General features: G+C 44.7%; 1 protein-coding gene across 4 annotated transcripts in view; it reads left to right on the forward strand.

Annotated features, from left to right (window-relative positions):
* The first annotated feature begins 16,291 nt into the window (after positions 1–16,291).
* Positions 16,292–23,158, forward strand: part of nicn1 (nicolin 1) — a 10,312-nt gene continuing 3,445 nt past the window's right edge. Inside the window, exons 1-5 of one of the 4 annotated variants that reach the window (XM_085457828.1) lie at positions 16,292–16,390; positions 16,663–16,863; positions 17,227–17,376; positions 20,067–20,246; positions 22,561–22,674. In XM_085457828.1, the coding sequence (XP_085313954.1) occupies positions 17,230–17,376; positions 20,067–20,246; positions 22,561–22,674 (441 nt within the window). In that variant the 5' untranslated portion in view covers positions 16,292–16,390; positions 16,663–16,863; positions 17,227–17,229. The other 3 variants (XM_085457829.1, XM_085457827.1, XM_085457826.1) reach the window with 3 other exon arrangements.

Below are 23,158 nucleotides of genomic sequence, written 5' to 3' on the forward strand. Positions count from 1 at the left end.
GAGCCTCAGTCCTGCCTGTTCACATTTTATTCTGTAAAAACTAAATTTTCACTGCTTTTACGTCCTTTTTAGTGGGGAGAACATAGCTAGGATTTAATGATTTAACAAATCTTTTGAATCCTTTGTCCTCCACAATGCTAAATAGCTGTGAGTCCTCGATCACCATGCTAACCAGGTCTTCATCTATTTGAGATTGTTCTCCTGAGGAAAGACAATAAAGACAAAGCACAAATATAAATATCACACACATAACTTATTGCATTGTATAATATTGTTATATCATTTAGTAACATTACAGCATGCTATATTATCATTGCATTTGATGGCTCACCTGGTCTTGCTCCACAATCGGTGTTCCCCTTATTCTCATGCAAAGCTCTGCAGTGCCTAAGCATGGATGAGGTGGTGTTGTTGTTATATCCCAGCTCCCTGGCACATAGCAAACACTTCACCTTGTACAAAAGTCAAGACAGCTCAACATAAATTGTATTGCACCATCAGTATCATGAAAATACATCTTCTGTAGAAATTTACATACCTTGTTGGGAGGAATAAGATCAAAATGTTCCCACACAGGGGAGGACATCCTCCTCTTCTTAGCTGGCTCCATTCTCTCCTGACTTTCTCTCCTCACTCTCATAAACCTCCAAACTGTCTCTAACTCTCACTAACCGCAACTCTCCATCAAACACCCACATTTTGAATGAAGTCTGAGGGGTTTATATCGCTGTCATAGCTCGCGGCAAAGTTCGAACCACTTCATGAACCAGTCACGTGGTACAGCCGGGCAGCGAGGCTTCGGACGTCATCATTTTCAGCTCCTCCCATAAATGAAGCAAGCCTCGATACGCGCTTCGCGGAAACGCCCCCTCCATTACTCGACACACGCTCCGAAGCCTCGATACAGAACGTCCCATCACTAGTTACCAGCCACAATAAAAGGCTCGCCTTCTGTTAAAGCTCACTCCCGTCTGCTCACTTGTGTACGCACCTGGGTCCATTACACGCATTCTCCACTCGGTCCGTCACAGCGGACCGTGACAGAAACCCCAAAATCCACTGAGCAGACACAGAAAACTGTGGCCGACACTTCAGCTGCTGAAGTGATGTCATCCAGAGCTGATTCTTCAAATGAGACAGCTGCTCCTGAAAACAACCATCATCCTTCTGATTATTTTGAAAAGGAAACCTCTGCATCTTCTGTGAGAGAAACTCCGGTAACTCCAGATTCTGTTCCTCAGAATGATTCAAACACTGCCTCCTGTTCAACTAAGACAACAGAGGAACTCTCACATACAGTGTTGAAACATAACAAACAGGAAAGGAAAAAAATGAGGAGAAGATTATTGACCCAACAAAAACTACCAGAAAGGAAGGAAAATCAGAAAAAGAAAGAAAGGGAGATGTACACTTCTGATGAACGCTTTAAAGAATGAGGTTGCAGACGCAAGTGTGAAGAAGTCTGACTCAGCCTCAGAATACTCCTTCACATCAGAGGGGGCCAGCTGAGGTGGCTGATTGGTTATCTGATCTGACTCCCGGAGGCTTTTCGGGTTCGCCCAATTGGGAGTCAGCTCACTGGGGAGGTTTTATATCTGACCTGGCAGCACCCCGGGATCCCGCAAGGAGGGCCTGGAAAATAGAAGCTGTAGAACATCCTGCTTACCCCGTGTGACTCCACGTAAGCTGAAGGGATGGATAGAAAGTCAGGGAGGACGGGACAGAAAAGCTGTTTTTGTGCTGGGTCAAAGTGGAAAATAAGAGCATGAAGGGGCTGCCGAGGAGGCCTCTTCGGGATCGCTGAGAGTTTCTGACGGTGGGAGATAAACTCTGAAACTTTCTACCAGCACAGCTACATCACTCCGAGGCGTCAGAGTGAGAAAGGAACAAACCAAATTGAGTCCTCTGGAATTAATTTGAATTTTGCAGACATGTCCCTTCTACTCCCTGAATTAGCCTCTGCTTCGCTCGCTCTCTCTTATTAGCCTGTTGAGGGCAGATAATTAAAAACACATTCAAATGAGCCAAAGATGGAAATGAAGAACAAATCTAGACAGACACAAAAAGGACAGACAGGCGCCCAGATCCCCGCAGACACTGATGCAATCAGTGACCTTTGGATGTGTGCACATTTACATTCACACGCGGGATAGGAGAGAATTCATTTGCCTTTTTAGACGAGAGGGAAACAGAGGAGGAGGCGAAAGGAGGAACAGCGACAGAAGTGATGGAGGGAGACGCGAGGGAGAAACGCAAACCCAGCAAAGAAATGAAACTGAGCGTGAGTGGCAAATGCAGTGGATGGAGATGTGTTCGTGTTGCTGCTTTACCTCCTGCTGACTGTGGCGGTTACAGTCAATAAACGCGTTTTCTCACTGTGTGTTTTTTCTCAGCGTGGATTCCCGTCTCTGCACACCTGAAAGAATCTGACTCTGTAATGAACTTCAAATCAATAAAGCAGATGGGAGGCACAGAGCGGCTCAAACTGGAGTTCATGTCTCTGTGTTTGTGGCTTTCACACACATGTACGAGGAGCCGGTCGAATGATCCAGCCTGTCACCAGGTAGCGACGTCTGGGCTGAAGTGCCACAACCTGCAGTTCCTCTAACGTCCACCTGAGGCTGGTGTTTACGCCCTGATACAAGAAATGTTTCTGCTCTGATTTTCCTCCTTCAAAATAAAATTCTGGAGGTTCACTCAGAAGAGCCTGTCCTTTGTCGATGGGCACATCGTGTCCTTTGAGCTCAGTGTCCACCCTCAGACTGTGACGGACAAAACCATCAGCTAACCAAAGGTGGCCATTAATGCAACTACGTCCATTTCTGTGAAGGTTCTCAGTCACACAGGTCAAGACGCCCAGTCGCTTTTCTTTCCAAGCTCCTTATATAATAAGTGAGACGCTTTACCTCGTACTTCCGGTTAGGGAGGACGAGGCATTCCTCAGAGTCAGTAAACTGCTATTTGGCATCTTCAGTTGTTGGGTGGTGCTCCCACATCGGGGACGCAACAGTAAAAACACAGAACTTGTTGAAAGCAGTGATTCTCAGGCTTGTGGACATCCAAAGTCTCAGTTAACACATCATCAGATGAGGTGTAATCAAATGTCACCAAACTAAGAAACAATAAAACGTTACCCAGCGTGAAAACCCAACTTTCTGAACACAATAACTCGAGAACGAGGCAACATAAGATTTTCAAACAGATACCTTTCATGCATCGACTAAAAATCTTGGATGAGTTTGAATATCTCGACCTCAAAGTCAGAGATGACGTCACGTGGCATTTTCGCCTTCGCTGGGAGGCTGTGGAGTAGTGCTGGTAACTGAAATGTTCCATCTAGTTTTAGCTTTAGTTAACTTCACTATAATAACCTTGAGAAGACAAACAGCTGCAGGTAAACAGAGAGAGGAGCGTTTGGCCTCTGAGCTCAGGTGGTTTTGAGGATCTGGGCGACATGATGGAAACAAATGTGTAATCGATGGAGAGAGGGACACCTGCAGAGTCCAGGCCTCAGCAGGTCAGAGGTGAGGAGGCTAACCTTGGGTGAGGACGACGCTGTCTGCCTGCAGATCGAGACCTCAACCAGCCTGCTGTCGAGCATCCGTCCTCCCACGTCATTAACTCAATAAAGGAAGGAAAATGGCACAAATGAAAACAAAGTAGACTACACGACAGTATTAATCCACCTAATCTGTTTACACGGCGCACGCTCATTTTCAGACACAAAGAAGCAGCATTTCTCGATCTCTTATTCCACTGTGACGTCTCAGCTTTTAACAACTCGCCTCCATCTTCCTCCATTATCCATCTTTCCTTTTAAGGAGTGGTGGGCCCGCCACTGCTCCTGACTTGTCAACTGTGATTTACCGTGCCATTATAAGAGCCGGGTATAAAACACAGGGCTGATAACAAATGCATGGAAAATAAAAATCTGCAGGTGTTTGCACTGCTGGGTTTGTGTGCTTCTTCAGGCGAAAAATCAGACAGAGTTTACTGAGATCATTTCTCTTCTTCTCTGACGATGCCACCAATCTCTTTCTCTCTCCATCTCTCTTGATGCCGTCTTTCTTTTCCAACTCAATCTTTCACCGTTCCTCTCTGTTCTCTCTCTCTCCAAAAGCAACGTGCATTCCTCACTGTATGATTAAGAGAAAGCGGCAGTAAAAAATAGACCCAGACATCACTGGAAAAGCACATAAATAATACTTTTGCCAGAGGGATAAAGAATAAAACGATGGCACGGCGTCTTATTCGCCATGTGTCTTTGGAACAATGTGATCTGTCTGTTAAAGCGGGACGTAGAAGTCGGGGCACACAGGGGGTGAACGCGGCATATTCATCTTTTTAATATTTGAGATAACAGGTAAGATAACTCACGAAGTTCAAGCATTACTTCTCTGACTGCTGAACATAATGAACTTCAGATTTCGAACCTCTCTATTCTCACGAGCTGTCGTGTGATGCTGCTTTGTCACCGTTACACAGAAAGCTTTCTTTGGTGTCGGTGCCGTGGCTGTGGAGCGATACCAACCCTGTTTTATAGACCCTGAGGTCTCCCGAGGAGGCAGCGGCGGTGTCAGCTGGTTCGTGTTTGTCTCCTTTTTGTTTAGAAATTCCTTTGGGTTCAGGAAACGTTTCCAGTGTGGCTAAAAAACTGACCAGTTGAGAGCGGCTGAGCTGTCTGAAGCCATAAAGCGGTCACAGGACACATTCTGCATACATGAGCCACACCAGCATCTTTGACAAACTGGCACAAATTGATACCCGGGCAGTGATAATGGGCTGGACTGTTGGGCTACAAGACGTGCTAAAAGAATGATGATGTTAAATCTCGTGTTGTTCCTGGTTTATTCCTACATGTTCCCTGCACAACATGATTTATACACAGATCTGGCTGTTTTTTAAAGGAGCAGGATGCTTGCAGTTTTTGTCCCCAGTTTGCTATCATGAAGTCCTGTTTTTCTTAGAGTGCACTTCAGTTCAGGATGATCAATAAGGTTGTAAATCACAGTCTGCATTTCTGCAGAGAGCTGCTTGCAAATCATCAAGGCGTTAACAAATGTTGATGGGGAGTAAAATTATGTAGATGATGTTGAATATTTTCTAATTTACTGGAAAACTGGAGGTAAGCAGCAAGACAGAAATGACTAAAAACCCCAAAAAGTGTATCTGAGAAATGAAAGGACAGAAAACTGGGCTGGTGATGGTCAGACGATGAAGAAAGCGGTCATCTTCAAACAGAGCATCGCCCCGGGAACATCGCTGTGATCTCGCAGAGTTCACAGGTCCTCCGAGCCCAAGCCAAAGAAGCTGATGACATCATTTTTTTGATTTTTATTCCTCACATGAAACATCCAGGCTCCGGTGTGAGAATTTAAAGAGAAACATGATTTCTGACTGTAAATATGACCAAAGATGGATTACATGCAAAATATTTCCTCCGATAGGTCTTGTTTTTAATCATTCCAAGAGTTCAGTTCAAACTGTTGATGTTTCCTGTTTTCTAATTTGTTTGAATACAGCAGAGATGAAGCATTTTATACTTGATCAATCTCCAAAACTGAAAAATAAAGCAAACACCCAACCACCAAACACTGCAGTTCCTCTAATGTCCAGCAGGGGCAGCAGTGAGTTAATCCCCATAGACTGCCATGTTAAAACTTTGCAGCTGAAATAAACACGCAACACACAATTTGGCCCCTCATAACAACTTCACAATAACTCACACTTTTAACTTACAGTTTGCATTATTAGGGGCGTGGCCTCTAGCTGTCTGCTAGCTTCACCTGAACTGGACCTGTGGACTGTGTTTGTGCTGTTGGAGCCTTTTGGAGCGATTTAATGACACTAACAGAGGAGTGTGTGTAACATTATATGCTAAATGCCTCCTGTGCACGTGAAGTCGTATTTCAAGAAAGCGAACCATCTCAATTTTTTTAATCTTTTTTAGCCACAGTTTTAAAGTTTGATGTAAAAATCTTTTCTTTTTCACAGTGAATGTGGGATGGAGCAGGGAGGACACCACGGTGGGATAAAAGTCTCAGCAAAGAAAGCACAATATCCGTCTTGTAGAAGTGACAGAAAAACTTAAGGGGAAAAACCCTGACTTGTCCCCGTAATGAGGCCACTGCATCCTGAGGCGACGCTCTAAAGCCACAGATCGATAGCAGAGGAGATGGCTCTGACAAGGCTGACTCACTGAGGTTAAGACAATCACAGCATTTTTCAATCTGCAGGCCAGAGCTCACTGATCTCTGCCATCAAACTGGGACTCGACTGCTCCTCCACAGTCCTCATACTTGAATTGTTTTTTAACACAGCTTCCTCTTATGTTGGGTCATTTCCTTGGCATACCTGCTGCAGGTAGGCATGCCAGCGCTCTTTCTCAGGACGACCCACTAATGATTTTTTTTAAAAATACTGAAATCAAAATAAAATCTTGACTTTTAGAGGGTGTGGGGTGTGGCACAAGAGAACAAACTAAAGCTAAGCTCGCTCTAGAAACAAGAATAACTGCGCTGCTTCATGAGTGGATCCATCAGGGGCTTATGAGATATTGAGATAATGTTAAGTTCTAGTTATTATTAGTTTGTCTTAGTTGAGTTTAGTCTAGTTCACAGGTCTCAAACTCCAGTCCTCGAGGGCCGCTGTCCTGAAACTCTTCCATGTGTCCCTGTTGCGGCACACCTGGATAAAATTAGCAGGTCATTAGTAAGACTGACTGCATGCTGAGGTGGAAATTCAGCCATTTGATTCATGTCACAGCAGCTCATTAGTGAATGAACATGGTGCAATAAAAGTAAAAAATTTCAAACACTTATATTTACTTCAGTTTACTTGAGCAGGGTGAGGGGTTGCCTTCTCAGCAGTCAGTCTTGCAAACTGTATCCAGGTGTGTTGCAGCAGGGACACATTTAAAGGTTTCAGGCCCTCGAGGACTGGAGCTTGCCAGCCTGGTCTAGTTTCTGTTATCATCTGTGGCTCCCTGTTTATGGGTCTTTTCCTGCTTGTCTGTGTGGGTCTTCCTTGTGTCTCTATCCTCTGTCCCTGTTGGTGTGTTTCCTCCTCGTGCTCATGTCTCCTGTCTGTCACGTATATCCATGAATGTTTCCTCATGTCTCGTTCCCTCCTTCTCATGTCCTCTGTGGTTCAGTTTCTCTCTCTCTCTCCTTTGTCTCAGTGTATCTCTCCCCATGTTTCCTGTTTTATTTTGAAAGTCTTGTGTTTCCATGTTCAGTGTGTTTAGTTTTGCTGCCCCTGTGGCGTCATGTTGTTTGTGTCAGCTGTGTTTCCTCTTCTCTCATTCTGTGTATTTAGGTCCTCTGTCTGCCTCTGTTCAGTGTCAGGTCGTTTGTTCAGCTCATCTCATGTCTGTGGATTTTTCACGTCTTCATGTTTCATTTTACTTAGTTTCGTTTTTCCCCAGTTCACCTCGCCTTGTTTTCTGTTGTGCTGTCAGGCTAATAAACAGCTTTTTGCTATACTTAGTTTTCTTTCCCGTGTCTGCACCACAACACCCGGCTGCTCCGCTGTAACGGGACCCTTCGAAATCTGGGAGGTCAGATTTGATGAATCAATTACATGATACAATTATGGTGATTTGCTAATAAAATAAAATGGTAACAGACTTTACCCATATTTAAAAGAACCGCATAAATTTGTGACCCACACGCAGCATTTCATGGACAAACTATGGCATCAGTCAGAATCACCTGAGAGTGCTGCTGCAATCAGATGTTTAATCGTTAAAGCCCTCACACACAGACCTTACTCTGCCAACTTTGTGTTTCAGGACAGTCCATCTGTGCAAAGCATATATGTTCGTAATATTTTGTCACTGTGTGTACAGCTACAGAGTCTAAACTCAAAAACTTGATGAAAGCAGAGTTTAAAGCAGCGCTGCTGGATCGAATCAGATGATTCAGCTTCTCATATTCCCTCTTAATAGAAACTCATCTCTCCAGTTTTCTTCAAAAAAAGAGAAAATCTTTATTGGAAAACCTCGGCAGTGCCATCAAACATTTAAAGTGTTGTAAGCGGCGCGTATGAGCATCACTGACTTTAATTAGAAGATGCTTTAACACCATGCTGTGATCTGTGGCTCATTCAGGAAGCTCGGTTTCAGCGCAGCGGTGGATCCAAACATCAGACTGCAAACACACCAACACTGAGCTTTATTTTAATCCCAGTAACTAAACCCGAACACCCCAGTGACCCTGACGACCGGCTCGATGACGAGGTGAGGCACCTCTGAGGTCATTATTTGATTTTTGATTTTGCTTTTTACTCTGTGTCAGTAAAAGATGACTTGTATGTAATCCTGTTTGCTTCACGCCGTCTTTGCTGCTCCACACGACTTCCTGTTTGTTTGTGCGTGTGAGAGAGAGAGAGGTGGAGTGAGAGCTTGAACAGGAGGCCGGAGCTGAGCCGCCGCTGTCAGGCTTCTCTAACTACTCATTTAATCCCTCTTAACCCACACTTCACCGGGTGGCTGGAAGGCAATTTAGTTTCACAACAGGTGAAACATCTTGTTATGATTATTTTTCTTATTTCTTGTAAAACTGCAGCAAATTGAACACACAGTGGGAAGACCGGTGCATAAGGAGGTCAGAATGACCTCGGAGCGGCTGCCCCCTCTGCACAAACACAAGCTGTTGTGTTGAAATATGAGTCGCATGTTCACAGATCAAATTCTGGTAAATAATAAACAAACACAACATTTTTTAGATGGTTTTCAAATTTCAGCACTTTGCCTCAAACTGGAATTTTAGCAGTGCTGACATTATAAAAGTGACCACAGCAAGCTACAACTTTCAGTATGCACATCTGCAAAACATCAAATATTCACCTTTTCAGAGCAGATTCTTCCAAACTCACAGGGCTGCTTAAAGCTAAGGTGAAGGTGACGAAGGTGAAAACAGTCAAATAATTTAAGACCAAATAAAAAATGATCAAAATACAACAAAAACCTGCAAAAAGGATCAAACAGATACAGCAGGTTAAAAGTCACAATAAATAAATGTTAAAGGGCGACAGAGTCAGTCAGTCCGCAGCAAGAGTACGAGGAGGGAAACTGTATGGCAGTTGGTTCAACAAATGGATGAAGTATGTTTAAATATTTATATATTAAAACATATAGAAGAAAAAATACAGTATGAGCAACATATTCTCATTCTGGGCTTAGCAGACTGATGACCTGGGGGGACGCTGATGCAGAACCTGTGCAAAATATTGTAGAACCTGTTTGCAGAGGCCAGCGGGGAGAACAGTCCACGTGGGGGTGTGAGGAGTCCCTGACCGTGGTTTTGGCTCAAGACAAGCAAAGGGAAGAGAAATCTTCCAGTCAGAGGCTCCACAGTCTCACACAGACATGCAGCCGGTTGAAAGGATCTCTGTGATGTTTCTGTAAAACGTAGCGAGGATGGGCTGGCTCTCTCTCAACTCCACAATGATCTGTATGAATGAAACGTGACAATGAGATTAGCAGTGGCCTTAAACTGGATCGCTCCTTCTGAAAGTCCAGAAATAATTCACGGCGTTAGTAGAAATGGAAAATCCTTCCAGGTTTGCCGAACACAGAGAGACACAGAGAGTAGCATTAAGCTAACATTGTTGTGTGGTAGCAGTGGCTAGCCTGCTGCTGCCCACACAGCCAACGACAAGCTTTGTCGTTTGTTCACCCAGAGGCCGCTTGTGTGTGTTATTAATGAGACCATTGCACACTTTTGTTGCTACGTCCATGTTTTATGTTGCTGTGAAAGTGAAATATGAAGCTCACATCAGACGCCCCCCCCACAATGAAGCTTCCTCTTTCCTCTGTGCGTCTATAGATACGCACAGTTCGTGCACATTACAAAAACATGCTGTTGCACAAAAAAAAGCTGATCTTCATAACCAAATCTTTGTTGTTCTCTTTGCACACTGAATAGCAACACAACAGAAGTACCAGCACAGGAGGGCAGCGGCTCTGGGCCTGAAACAATGCACTCTTCATCACCAGCCAGAGACCCCCTCCTCTCCTCAACACGACCCCCGTCTCCCTCTCCAACCCCACACACTCCACATCCTCAGTGTTTCCTGCGTCACCACAGTGCCACTCTGCAGCCAGAGAGAGAAAGCGGGCAATGGATGACATGCTTTTACAGAAACTGGAAGCGAGGAGAGGACAGACTGCAGACGTACGAGGACTGCACACAGGAGAGAACAGGACAACCCAGAGGCGCGTTTCACCCTGCATTTCACGTCAGCCATTCAAAGCTGCAGCACAGGACACAACTGAACAACCTCTGTGCAGTATGAGTGTGTGACTGATGAGAGCTTTCTTTATTTTGTTCTTTATTTTTTGATGCTTGCACAAATAAAAACAGGACACATCTTGGAATTACACAGGAGACGGTCTGTTTCCCACTGCTTCCCAAAGACGTGCAGCGTTACAGGTACTCTCTGCTGAGGCTTTTGTTCAGTGAGAGCTGGGTCTGATGCAACAAGTCACCAAACTGATGTGCAGTCATGCAGATTTAGCTCAAGTGCATCTCTGTGTGAACAACATGCTCAAAGGTCATCATCATCATCATCACCTTTATTTATAAAGCCCTTTAAAACAACCACAGCTGACACAAAGTGCTGTACATTGGAACTGTAAAATAAAATTACATGAGATATAAATAAAAAACAAATAAAAGAAGAGTGAAATCATTAATTAAATAACTACTGCATTAAAAAAGAAACTAAGTCTCACTGAGGTTAAAAGCCAAGGAATAAAAGTGGGTTTTAAGAAGTGATTTAAAAGTGGACAGTGAAGGCGCCTCTAACATGCATGGGCAAATTATTCCATAATTTTGGAGCCACGATAGAGAAGGCCCCGCCCCTCTGAGCTTCCTCCTGGATCTCGGTACCTCCAGGAGCAGCTGGTCAGCTGACCTGAGAGTCCGACAGGGTGTGTGGGGATGAAGAAGCTCAGAGAGGTAAGGCGGGGCAAGACTGTGAAGGCACGGGGGTTATATGCTCTCTTTTTCGAGTTCCTGTTAGGAGTCGTGCAGCCGCATTTTGAACCAGCTGCCGACCTGAGAGCAATGACTGACTGACCCCCACATAAAGTGAGTTACAGTCCAGGCGGAAAGAAATGAAAGCATGGATCACTGCTTCAAGGTGCTGCCTCGAAAGAAAAGATTTTACTCTTGCCAGTCGCCTTAAATGATAAAAACAAAAAGGTGACATTTGTCCGCCAACGTCTCGAGTTCTGCTCTTTGTTAAGGAAGAGATTCCGAGCTTATCCTCTGCTCTCTTCTTTAACTGGCTGTGGCTGTGTGATGACATCACTGTCAGCGTGCGAGGAATGAGTGTGGTGGGCGTTGTCCTTGGTTCAAACCAGTGTTCCTTCTGTCGCCAAGATCAAGTCAGCAAAGAGAGCAGTTAGCCAACCACTGGAGCAGCACAAAGGTGTGATGAAGAAGGTCCCTAAGAAGTAGAGCAAGCTGCTCAAACCTGAGGTCTCAGAAACTGCCAAGCAAAGACTCACAGCCTTGGCTAACTGCCTGAAGAATAAACCAGCTATTCCCTACAAAACCATCCAAAGTGTGCATTCAGCGAAACAATATAAGAACAGCCCCACCAAGGCTGGAGACGGCGCAATACTGGAAGAGCATGTGGGATCTGAGCATCCTCCCTGAACAGGATCCCATAACCATCACAGAGTGTCGTGCATGAAGCGTTGGACGGCACCAGGCCCTGACATGATTCACATCTCCTGTCTGAAGAGGCTGACTGCACCCCATGAGTGTTTGGCAGCACAAACGAACCAGCTGCTAATGGACGAGACACACCCACAATGGCTAACGGAAGGCCAGATAGTCCTGATCCCCAAGGACCCTCAGATGGGACCGCTCCCATCCAGCGATAGGGAGGATTGATAACCTGCCTCAGCACCACATGGAAGCTCCTGTCAGGCATCACAGCGGCTACGACGAACAGGAACGTGGCTTCATACATGAAAGGAAACAGTCAGAGACACCAGAGGAGCAGAACCCCAGCTACTCGAGACCGTGAGACCAGACATCAAAAAGTCGGAGGGTAACAAAGAGAGGGAAGGTAGTCAGAACTGAGGTTTATACTCTTGTAAGGCAACACTGCAGACATCGAGGAGAGCTACAAGTACCTGTGAGTCCCACTGAATAAACCCTGGTTTGGCTTCCCTAGATGAGTTTGGAGTTGTGGGTGTGACGTGTATAAAAGCCAGAGCACTGAGATCTGAAGTGATGTGCTGAACTTTCATCGAAATCTGTAATAATCACGTCCACCGTCACATCAGAGGTTAGAGTTCACGTTTGTATTTGTTTTTATTACATCATTTTAATTTCTTCTGTTTTTGGTTGGATTTCATCAGTGTGTTCTTCTGTTACTCAGGTACAGCTGTGCTTTGAAATATTTGAAACAATTTTAAAGAACTACATTGAACTTTGGAAGTTTTTCTCCCTCCAACAGCAGCCTAGAAATCCTCAGACTACCTACATTTTCTGCACTAATTGGATCCGTGGATGGCTTACAGCCAGAGTTTGAAACTGTTTGAAATTGTTTTGGCATCTTCTTCTTATTTTACCATGACAAATACTCTCCGCAGCTCTCCTCCCTTTGCCTACATTCTTTCAAGGTTATCCTGTGAAAGGGGAAGGCAGCGGCACTTTGTCAGCTGCATGTTTCTTACGTAAGAGTGACACCTCAGCGGCGCTCTTATGTAAGAAACATATCATCGACCGGGCCCGGTGAATTTTCTCTCCCGTCTCAGAGGTGTTTCACCCGGCAGGGGAGACGGGTTCAAAAGCGACAGAGAGGAATATTACAAACAGTCATCAGCCTGTCCTCGTTTGTCTGCTTTAAAAAACAAGTTCTTATCGTGGAGAAACCAGACAGATGGTGCTGACAACTGGCACACAGACAGAGAGAGAGAGAGAAAGGCAGAAGGAAATAAAAGAAGGAAGGAGACAGATAAACTGCCAGACAGACTGAATGCCAGGGCTCCGGGTCTCTGAGATAAAAACTGGATGTTGCTCCTTGGACATGATGGACTTCTCCCCCCCTCTCCTCTCTCTCACTAAGCTCCTGCAGCTCCATGCTCGCTTGTGCAGACCATCTGGGAAAAAAGGGGATTGTTTTTGCCGAGGGACCACGGTGCCAGCTTCCTACACCGACTGATCTGAGGGCTTTGGAAAGCCCATCTCCCCCTGCTTCAAACACAATAAACAGAATGGATGAATGTATGCCATTGTACTGTATCTCAGAGGCGGGCGGGCGGAGGGGCGGGGGGGCACAGTGTTTGGTTTCAGAGCTGGAGTGATAGCAGCACAGGGATAGAGGGGCTTAGAGGAAAACACGGAGTGAGAAACTGAGTGACAGAGCAGCCGCTCACAGCAGAGATGCCAACATGAAATCTATTAGTCTGGACACCCGGTCGCATTTCAAGTCATATGTTTACGGTTACGTTTAGCTAAACTAAATGTGATTTTTCATCATTAATCTCATATGTACCGATTTTTTTGTACTTTTACCTCAAAGGATTTTCATGTTGTGCCTGCAGGAGCTCCTTGCAGACACTCCTGCATCTGATCCATGCTGCAGATCTGCACCTGCAGTAGTGAGCTATACAACCACTGATCTGCATCAGTGTTAAACTGCTAAACCTTTTTTCAGTTTTACAGTTAACTAGCAAGACTGTCAGAGCTACTAGTTCAGCCAAGAGGAGCCTACAGCATGAAAATCCAATTGGATCAGACCAGTTTGGGATTTGGATCTCGTGCCACAGAGTCACTAGTGGATAAAGATCTAATGATGGACTAGTACTGATGAGGAAAAAACAGTGTATACCTCTTAATGGTCAAACAGCCTTTACCAGGTGAAAATTAGGCCACGCCCTCAACCATGCAAACATTAAGGCTTAAAAGTCAGGAATTAAAATAGGACATGATCTATAGACAACAAAAAGAGTTTTTGTGTCAGACTGCAGTCATGTTTATTCGTTATTATGAATCTCTGGCTCTCTTCCACAGCATGTCTTTGTCCTGCCCTCCTTCCTGTTTGTTAGCTAAACTTTGTCTTTGACTATGAAAGTCAAACAATGTCAGAAATCAGTAATAATATGTGATATATTCTGTGAGGCCTGGGCTGAAGATGATTTTGCCAATTTTGGTGACGATTTAAAAATGAATGTGCTGTATAATGTTTTATATTTGACCTTGTCAGTGCCTAATTTCAGTCCTCTTCACCACTCGGCCTCAGTGTGCAGAAGAGGAAGATGTAAAAGGAAAGGTAGAAAGGTGGCAGCTGTGTCCACAGCTTCAGCGCTCAGCCTCTAATAACAGCTGATTCCTGCTGCCGGCTGATAAAGCCATAGGTGTGCTGCCTCACCCTGATACCGCTGCTGCACACCCAAATCTCATTTTGACCAGAGATTGTCTGTTTTTATGTTTTTTGTGCAGGGTGGAGAAGGAATGAAGCAATGACTCTTGGAGGAGGAGATGGAGGCCGTTAAAATGATGCAGGTGAGATCCGTGCAGTAAGGATGCCATCTGCTGTCGGTGAGAGCTCACAGAACAGGCTGGAATATGTAACTGGTACATATTTACCCCTTAATGGTCTCACCACGAGATGGTCTCTAACAATGAGACTTACACTTGGTGTAGCAGCACAGTAAATAACTATTAAACATGTTTTATTCATATTATTATCTAAGTTAGCTGCCAGACTTGTATCTGTTTCTTTAATCAATGATGAAGGTGAACATGTATCAGGTAGCTCACTCTGTGGTTTCCAAGTGATTTGATTGGTTTTGGATGCACTGTGTGTTTCAGTAAGAAGCTCGTGGGATCAGTAGCTGGCAGTTATTTTAAAAGATCCTTTATTTAAACCCAGAGTTAAACAGGAAGCTTGGACCAAAGTGTAGGAAAAGCAGCAAATGATCCCAGATCTGAATAAGAAGAAGACAACCTGACAAAGACACACAGACTGAGCTCACAGAGAGGAGGGTAACGAGAACAGGTGAGCTGAGACTCTAACCAGGACAAGAAATACACAGGAGGGAAGTAAAAACACAGAAGAGCACACCAAGAGATGACTTTCAAAATAAAGCAAAAGAGACAAGGGACAGAAAAATGAACAAAAAGCAACTAAGACTCCGTGCCAGGTTTCACTGACTAGTGTCCGTGGCTGTTTATTCAGAAGAAAACATGATAAATGTTTAAAGAATAAAGACAAATGTTAGAACAAAGCTATTATTTGGGAAAGCATTGGTTTGTTAGGAAAAAAAAGAATTTAAGGTCAATATTATTATTTGATCCCCATGGCGGCATATATAAACACTCGTCTTAGCAAAGCAAAATCAAATAAAGAAACACGAGTTTTACTAAATCAGTGCTGCAGCAGTCACAGCGCAGTGTCTCGGGACCAACAATGCAAACTAAATGCATTCAAAATACATTAAAATCAATCAACAAACAACCAAACATTCTTCCAAATATTGCGTCACATTCACACAGGATGAAAGGAAAGAACAGTGGCACATTTTCACTGCTGTAAACTGGACTGTGGCACAGGACAGGCCCTGTGGTAGGTGTCTGTAAATAAGTACAGGCATGTTTCTATACAGGATTATGATGTACACACCTGCAACATTATTAGGTACACATGTTCAACTGCTCATTTTAACAACTATGTAATCAGCCAATAACATGTCAGCAACCCACTGTTTCAGACTTGGAGGTGTGGTCATGGTGACCTGCTGAAGCTCAAACATCTCTCATGTCTATCCAGTGTGCAGGAGTTCTCTGGGAGGAAATGTCTTGTTGACATCAGAGGTCAGAGGAGGATGGACAGACTGCTTTTAGTGATGTAAAGACAACAGGAACTTCTGCATTCTTACGACCAAAGAATGCAGAAGCGCTCAGTTCATCCCTGAAGCAGATGAGCTTCTTTCTTTCTTTTCTCTTTCTTTTCTTTTTTTTTAACTTCAGCAGAAGAGGAAGAGCAGGAAACCGGGGCTATAATCACACAGACTGACCAGAACTGGAGACTCAATTTTTTTTTTTTTATGGTTTTCTTATTTGTTTCTTTGTATTTCTTTCTTTTTTCTCTTTTTTAAAGTGTTAGGTGTAGAATGATTTGATTTAATAAAAAGAGATCATAGGCAAGCTGGATGTGATCTGCCAAGCTGTCATGAAAACAGTGGGAGGACCTCAGTTAAACTTCTTTATGATTGGGGGGACTTTTTAAGGGGCCCACACTCGTTCTGCCCCTGCACATTATTATAAACTGAACAACAGGCTCCATCTGTGAGGAGACTGCTGCGGCTCAGAGGGCTGCTGGCCCTTTAAGACTCTTCCGGTCAACAGAAGGATTTTATTTTGTAAGTTACACTAACTAACCAAAGGCTTTTATGCTGAGGAGTGCGTAATGGCGGGCGGGGGGTAGGAACGACACTTTTTGAAATGTCCTGATGACTTATTGTCACTAACATTTGGAAAAGTATGAAATATTTTAAAGTATACGAGTCTTTCTATAAGAAACCAATAGCTTTTACTTTGAAAGTTTGATATCATGGCACCCACCACCCTTTGTGATACGTAATGAAAAGTTTTCATAATTTTTCAAGCAAAAACGTATATTTTCTGGTTTCAGCTCCATTGACGGGACGGTTTCAATTTTTTTTGACATACTGCTGGCCCTTTTAGACTGCCCCGGTCGCCATGGTGACAACCAGGAAGCAAAACTGATTCTCTTTAGCATGTTGACATCTGCGACTTTCAGCGGTTCATTTGGGCCTTTTCTTCATCTTTCTGCTGACCTCCACCGACTGCGAGCCCTCTGAAACACGGACAGGTGAGCCCCGAAGCAGCGGAGCTTTTCCGCTTCGGTTTGTTTTAGCCTGAAATCACCGACAGTGCTTGGCCGTCGGTTAGCTGTGGAGCTTTTAGCCTCTGTGCTAACTGGATCCAGCGGCGGTGCCGTCGCTGTCCGTGGTGCTGACAGAGCGCGCACATCTGCAGCTGCAGCACTGACAGCTGTCCTCCTGATCCTTTCATTAGACTGCAGGACTAGGCCCAGGTTTAGCTTTATTTGTCCGAGCTGTACGGCGCGTAAAGAAGCGTTCAGAAACCACAGATCAGCTGTAGAACAGAAGCGGGAACTCACCTTGTGTGGCAGACAGGTCACTCACTTCAGACCTCTCATTTGTTCTTCCAGACGATGAGCGGGACCCCTGACGACACCAAGCCTGTGAACTTCACTGTCAAAGCTCCGGTCTACCTGCAGATTGGAGATGCCAAAGCAGACACGGCTCACTCCGGTGTCTGTGTCGTCGACGTCAACCTCCCGTTTGGAAAGCCTGTTAATGTAAGCAAACGCAGAGAGCCCCCGAGTGCCTCACATGATCAGTTACCTACAGCATCCTCCATGTTTTTTGTCTGACATCCTCCTGAGGCTTTATCAACTTCTATGCTTTCTTCCATTTGTGCAACATCTCTAAAGTTAGAAATATCCTGTCTCAGAGTGACGCTGAAAAACTAGTTCATGCGTTTATTACTTCCAGGCTGGACGACTGTAATTCATTATTATCAGGAAGTCCTAAAAACTCCCTGAAAAGCCTTCAGCTGATCCAAAATGCTGCAGCAAGAGTCCTGACAGGGACTAGAAAGAGAGAGCAGATTTCTCCTGTTTTGGCTTCCTGTTAAATCCAGGATTCAAAATCCTGCTCCTCACATACAAGGTCTTAAATAATCAGGCCCCATCTTATCTTAATGACCTTGTAGTACCATATCACCCTATTAGAGCACTTCACTCTCGCTCTGCAGGCCTACTTGTTGTTCCTAGAGTATTTAAAAGTAGAATGGGAGGCAGAGCCTTCAGTTTTCAGGCACCTCTTCTGTGGAACCAGCTTCCAGTTTGGATTCAGGAGACAGACACTATCTCTACTTTCAAGATTAGACTTCAAACTTTCCTTTTTGCTAAAGCATATAGTTAGGGCTGGACCAGGTGACCCTGAACCCTCCCTTAGTTATGCTGCAATAGACGTAGGCTGCCGGGGATTCCCATGATGCATTGAGTTTTTCCTTTCCAGTCACCTTTCTCACTCACTATGTATTAACAGACCTCTCTGCATCGAATCATATCTGTTATTAATCTCTGTCTCTCTTCCACAGCATGTCTTTATCCTGTCTTCCTTCTCTCACCCCAACCAATCACAGCAGATGGCCCCGCCCCTCCCTGAGCCTGGTTCTGCTGGAGGTTTCTTCCTGTTAAAAGGGAGTTTTTCCTTCCCACTGTCGCCAAAGTGCTGCTCATAGGGGGTCATATGATTGTTGGGTTTTTCTCTGTATCTATGAAGCGCCTTGAGGCGACTTTTGTTGTGATTTGGTGCTATATAAATAAAATTGAATTGAGTCATGATGATCATAATAGTAGGTGTCTGTCTCCGGCTCCAATCAAAGAACCAATCAACAGCCAGAACAAGAAGGATGTTGATGCGCTGACACACAGTGGAGCTGAAGGATGTTTTTGTAGGTAAAAGAAAAGCTGCAGACAGAGAAGCTAATAATTAATCTATAAAAATAATGAAAACACACAACAGAAGGCTTTTATTTTGTAAGTTATGCCTGTTAAAGGGCTTTTGCTTAGGCAGCAGTTGTCTTTCTCTCCGTTGGTGCTCCAGTGGATGATGAGTCACACCTTAAATACTGATCCGTGGCTGTTTATTGTTCACGTTGACTGTAAAATGTCCCCCATCAATCTCAGTTGAGTGATTTGCAGTTTTGCACATTAACAGTCATGAAGCAGATCTCGCCTCACTGTTAGTCAGTGGTGTTGGTGTCGGCTGTTACGCAGCTGTACGGTTTATAAGGCCTGAGAAAACGCTGCGTCCAGGCCGACACAATCGACTTTCTCACATCACCTGCATTACTGAACATGCATCCAGACACTCTTAGATACTTTTTACTGTTTGTTCACATGTCTTAGACAAAATAATGACACGATTTCACAATAAGATATTCAGTAACAGTAATTATTACGTGCAGCCTGACTTTGTTTGTGTTCGTTATTGGAAGTGAATTTTCTGCTGCTGGAGAAAGACGTCACTAAAGTTCTGTTTGTTGTCTTTTGCCCCCAGAGCAAAGTTAAAAACCTGAAAGCAGCAGAACATCCCTCCATCTGGGCCTCTCAGCAGCAGCGCACGCACTCACAGCATTTGTTTAAATAGAGAGCTGTGCTCCTGTCTTGGGAGCGACTTCAAACATTTTGGGTGCTGACCCACTTTTCAGCATTTAGTCCTAATTTAAAGTCGTCTTTAATGCAGAGTGACTCCTCATTAGCTCAAAGCTGCGAGCTTCAAAGGCGTCTGCCTGGAGCCACTAATGCACAAAGGAGTTTTCAGCAGCGAGCTGTGCGCTCCGTTTAGGCCTTAATGCAGAGATTTGGCAGATACAGCGTTTCTTAGATAATAGGTTAAGACCCAGAATGGACGGGAGGCATTTCCCTTCCAGGCCCAGCGTGGTTTAATGAAGTTTCACTTCATCCAGCACATCACCAAGGAACTTTCTTTTATTCCTGTCAGCAGCCCTGTGTTCCAGTCAGAAATGCAAAATACAAATCAAGTCACAATTTAATGTTTCTTTTAATCAGATTATAACATCAGATAAAGCTAACATCCAAAGCTTTTGTTCTCGTGACTGTGACTAGAAGACCTGAAGGACAAGCTGAGGCGAGCCGCGGAGGCTGAAGGGAAAAGTTGAGAGTATTTAATGAGGAGTGCTTCTGGAGTTTAGCGTCTCTCTGTGTGGAAGGTTTTTACATATATGCACTCACAGATTAAAAGGAAGCCCTTATTAAATAATATTTCCCATTAAAGTGATCTCGAGCCCTGAGGAGGTCAAATTTCTGCAGATTTTTTCTGATATTCGTGCTGAATCCAACACATCTGCTGTCATTAGTTCTGGTTTTCAGTCTTTTTTAAATAGAAATTAAATATCTAAAATATCCGAGCTGTGCTGGGAGCTGATGTTTCTCCTGCATCACTGCGTTTCTTCCAGATCGAGGAGGTCACCTTTAAGAACTACTACACAGCCTACGTGACGGTGCGCCTGCTGAGGAGGAACCCCGAGCAGGAGGCCCCCGCCAAGTGGTGCACGGCCGTGAGAGACCTGCCCCTGATGGACAACCCCCACACTGAGGGGGGCTCCCAGGACTACTACACCATTCACCGGACGCAGGTGGGCTTCACCTCTTCTCACCTTAAATCTGGCTTTTCAGTCACTGCTACGGTTTAACGACAAAGCAGCCATAAACATATTCGACTGCAGAAACGCAAAACTGCTGAAGATTAAAACCTGAACTTTTCACAACACTTGATGATCAGTGTTTCCTGTTTAGCATCTGATAAGTTTGTTGTACAGAAACACGTCGTTTCCTCTGAGTTCAAACGTTACTCATTTCAAATCTGAATGTAGCTTGGAAATCATTCTGGCATCATGTCATCATAAACAATTTAAAAGGCATTTCTTTTTTATCTTAAAATGCATAAACCGGTTGTTTCCTACTGATCTGATCTCTCAGTCAAACCTTCCCAGCAGGTCGTATATGAGGATGTGAGGGAACGCTGCAGGTCACGTGCTATTTTTCATTCAACTTGTTTTTAGTTTTTTATAATGTTGCATTCGTTTTTGGACATGATGACTGACAACAGAGTAACCTGTCCTCACGCTGTCGGTGCATCAAAGAGCCACACCTGTTGTGATGACCTTTAACGCTGCAGGCGTGCTGAGGAGGAACCTTGACATCAAAAGTAGTTTTCTTTTATATCAGACCTTTTTTTAAACTCATCCCAAGGTCATTGTTAAATAATTAAGGAATGACCTCCATTAGTTAAAAGAAACTGCTGCACTTATGACACCAGGAGAAACTGAGACATCTGCTACTGAGGTCTGTTTTCAGCGAGCTGAAATTCTGCAGTGCAGGAGGCTGGAGGCTCACAGCTCATATTGATCTCTGTCTATGCGCTTGTTTCGTTTTCCTGCAGGATTTTTTACTCTACCTTCCACACTCTGTTCAGGGTTAATATGGTTGTTTGGGTTCAGATACTGTTGTTGTGAGGAAGTGTGATGAACAGCGTCAGGCTCTTAGTGACAAAGGATGGTTTCTTACTCCACCTCTGAAACATGGACGTCACTGACTGGTTCTCCTGCTCTCTGTGCAACAAACATCTCCCTGGATGTAAACATGATAACGGTGTGTGTTTAAAATGTATCATTGTCCTCCACAGTTTTAGACGTAAGACAATTCTCAGCTCATAACAAAACTCACATCAGGAAAAACATCATCACTGAACCTGCAGTTCCTCTACCGTCCAGCAGAGGCTCCAGCCGAGAGTCGGTCTCCCTAGACTCTACATATTACCCTCTCATCTAAACATGGTCTCATCTAGTACCAGAAACCAGCTTGGCATTAGCCAAAACACTAACGCTGACCCTTTGATATAAAGATCAGTGACCGTGATGACTCAGCCAGCAGAAATGAAGCTTTCAGCCAGCTGCAGGACAGGAAGTCAAAATATATGAGAAGCTGATATCACATGTCTGAATTATACCAGATGTGTTTGAGACCAAAGGGGCAAAAATGTTTCTCCAACTAATCACGCCAGGTGTGATCAGGTGTTACCTGCAGTATTACAGGTAGTGGCCCTACACAAAGCAGTGTGACAACCCACCAGAGGTTTAGAAAGGCCCTGCAGGTCAAAGTTTGGGAGCAGCTCTGTAAAGAAACGAGAGGAAACGGGCCGCAGAGCAGCGTCTCGTTAGCCGCTCTGCCTCCTCGCTTCTGATGGCAGAAGTTGAGAAAACCGTGCCGCCTGTTGTGCTGCCAGACCGAGCTGCTGTGCCTCTGCTAATGACAGGAGGATTAACCGCAATCGTCAGATCTGTAGATCGATGCATCCCGCTGGGCATAAAAACCACCACAGCCGGCTCCAGTTTGTTTTCCCTCTCAGCTGCGGTGGCGTCGAGCCAGCCGGCTCCCTGAGAAACTCACAATAAGTTTGTAAGTTTGGAGACAACACACAGTGACTTATTCTTCATTTCCTCTGTTTAATCTCCATGCAAATAGAGCCAGGTGGTGAATGGAGATTTCATTTTTGTTTACTTCAGTCGGCACTGCGAGGCTGATGAGTTTAAACGGTAACTGTGATAGCATAAATTATGTTCAGTCACTTCTTATGGGTTTAGTGTTCGTCACATTTAGCCTTGAGGGAGATTCATTGTGTTCTGTTGCTGCACTGATTTTTGCACCTCGTCGGGACTCAAAGGACTCGAATGATTTGAAGAAATGTTGGCGAAAACGTTCTGATCAGAATCACAGCAGCTTCTGGTTCTTCAACAACTTTGGTCCATGTTTTTGTATTTTGTGTTATACCAGTGGCCACGGATGGGAGGCGGCCACACCCTTGGGTGGGTGGATGGATGATGGGTGGATGGATGAGTGGATCATGTATTCTGATGAGCCGGTTTTCCTCTGCTGTTGTTCGTGCCTCAGATGCAGGTGGAGCCGGATCACGTGGTGTGTGCGCGGCTGATCCTGAGGCAGCCGTCCTTGGCCTGGTTAACCTTCAGCCTTGAAGACATTAAAATATTTCCTCACACGGAGCCGGTGAGTTTGTCTAATGTTGTCATTAACGTGCAGCGGAGTCAGGAGTGCAGGAAGGTAAAGTGACATTAATCACAGACTCAGTGAGAGAGCATATAATGAACTCAGGCCCTCAGGTAACATCAGCACGCTGTCACTTTGAAGGGAAACGTCAGTGCTTCTTCCAGTCCAACCCAGCATCACAACACCATGACTGTGCAGGAGAGGGAGGAGAGTCAAAGTTTCAGTAACTCCTCACAGCACGGGCAGATGGGCGATATTTGAAGTTGAGGTGGAGGATGTTTTGTTGACCCCGCCTGGCACTCTTTAGCTGCTAAATGCTTCTCTGTGTTTACACTGTGTCTGCTGAGCAGCTGCGCTCACAGGGCCTTTTTCTGGCTCTCCCAGAAGGTTTAAACCAGTTTGAACTCCACTGATTCGCAGCAGTCAGTGGACCACATTTAAGGAAATGTGTGAGAAGGTGGAGCAGTGGTGCCAGCCCTTCTAT

This window comes from Copadichromis virginalis, linkage group LG5 (genome assembly GCF_057382275.1).
Source record: "Copadichromis virginalis isolate Kocher_CV1m ecotype Utaka linkage group LG5, C_Virginalis_male_GT1.1, whole genome shotgun sequence".
Classification (NCBI taxonomy): domain Eukaryota; kingdom Metazoa; phylum Chordata; class Actinopteri; order Cichliformes; family Cichlidae; genus Copadichromis; species Copadichromis virginalis.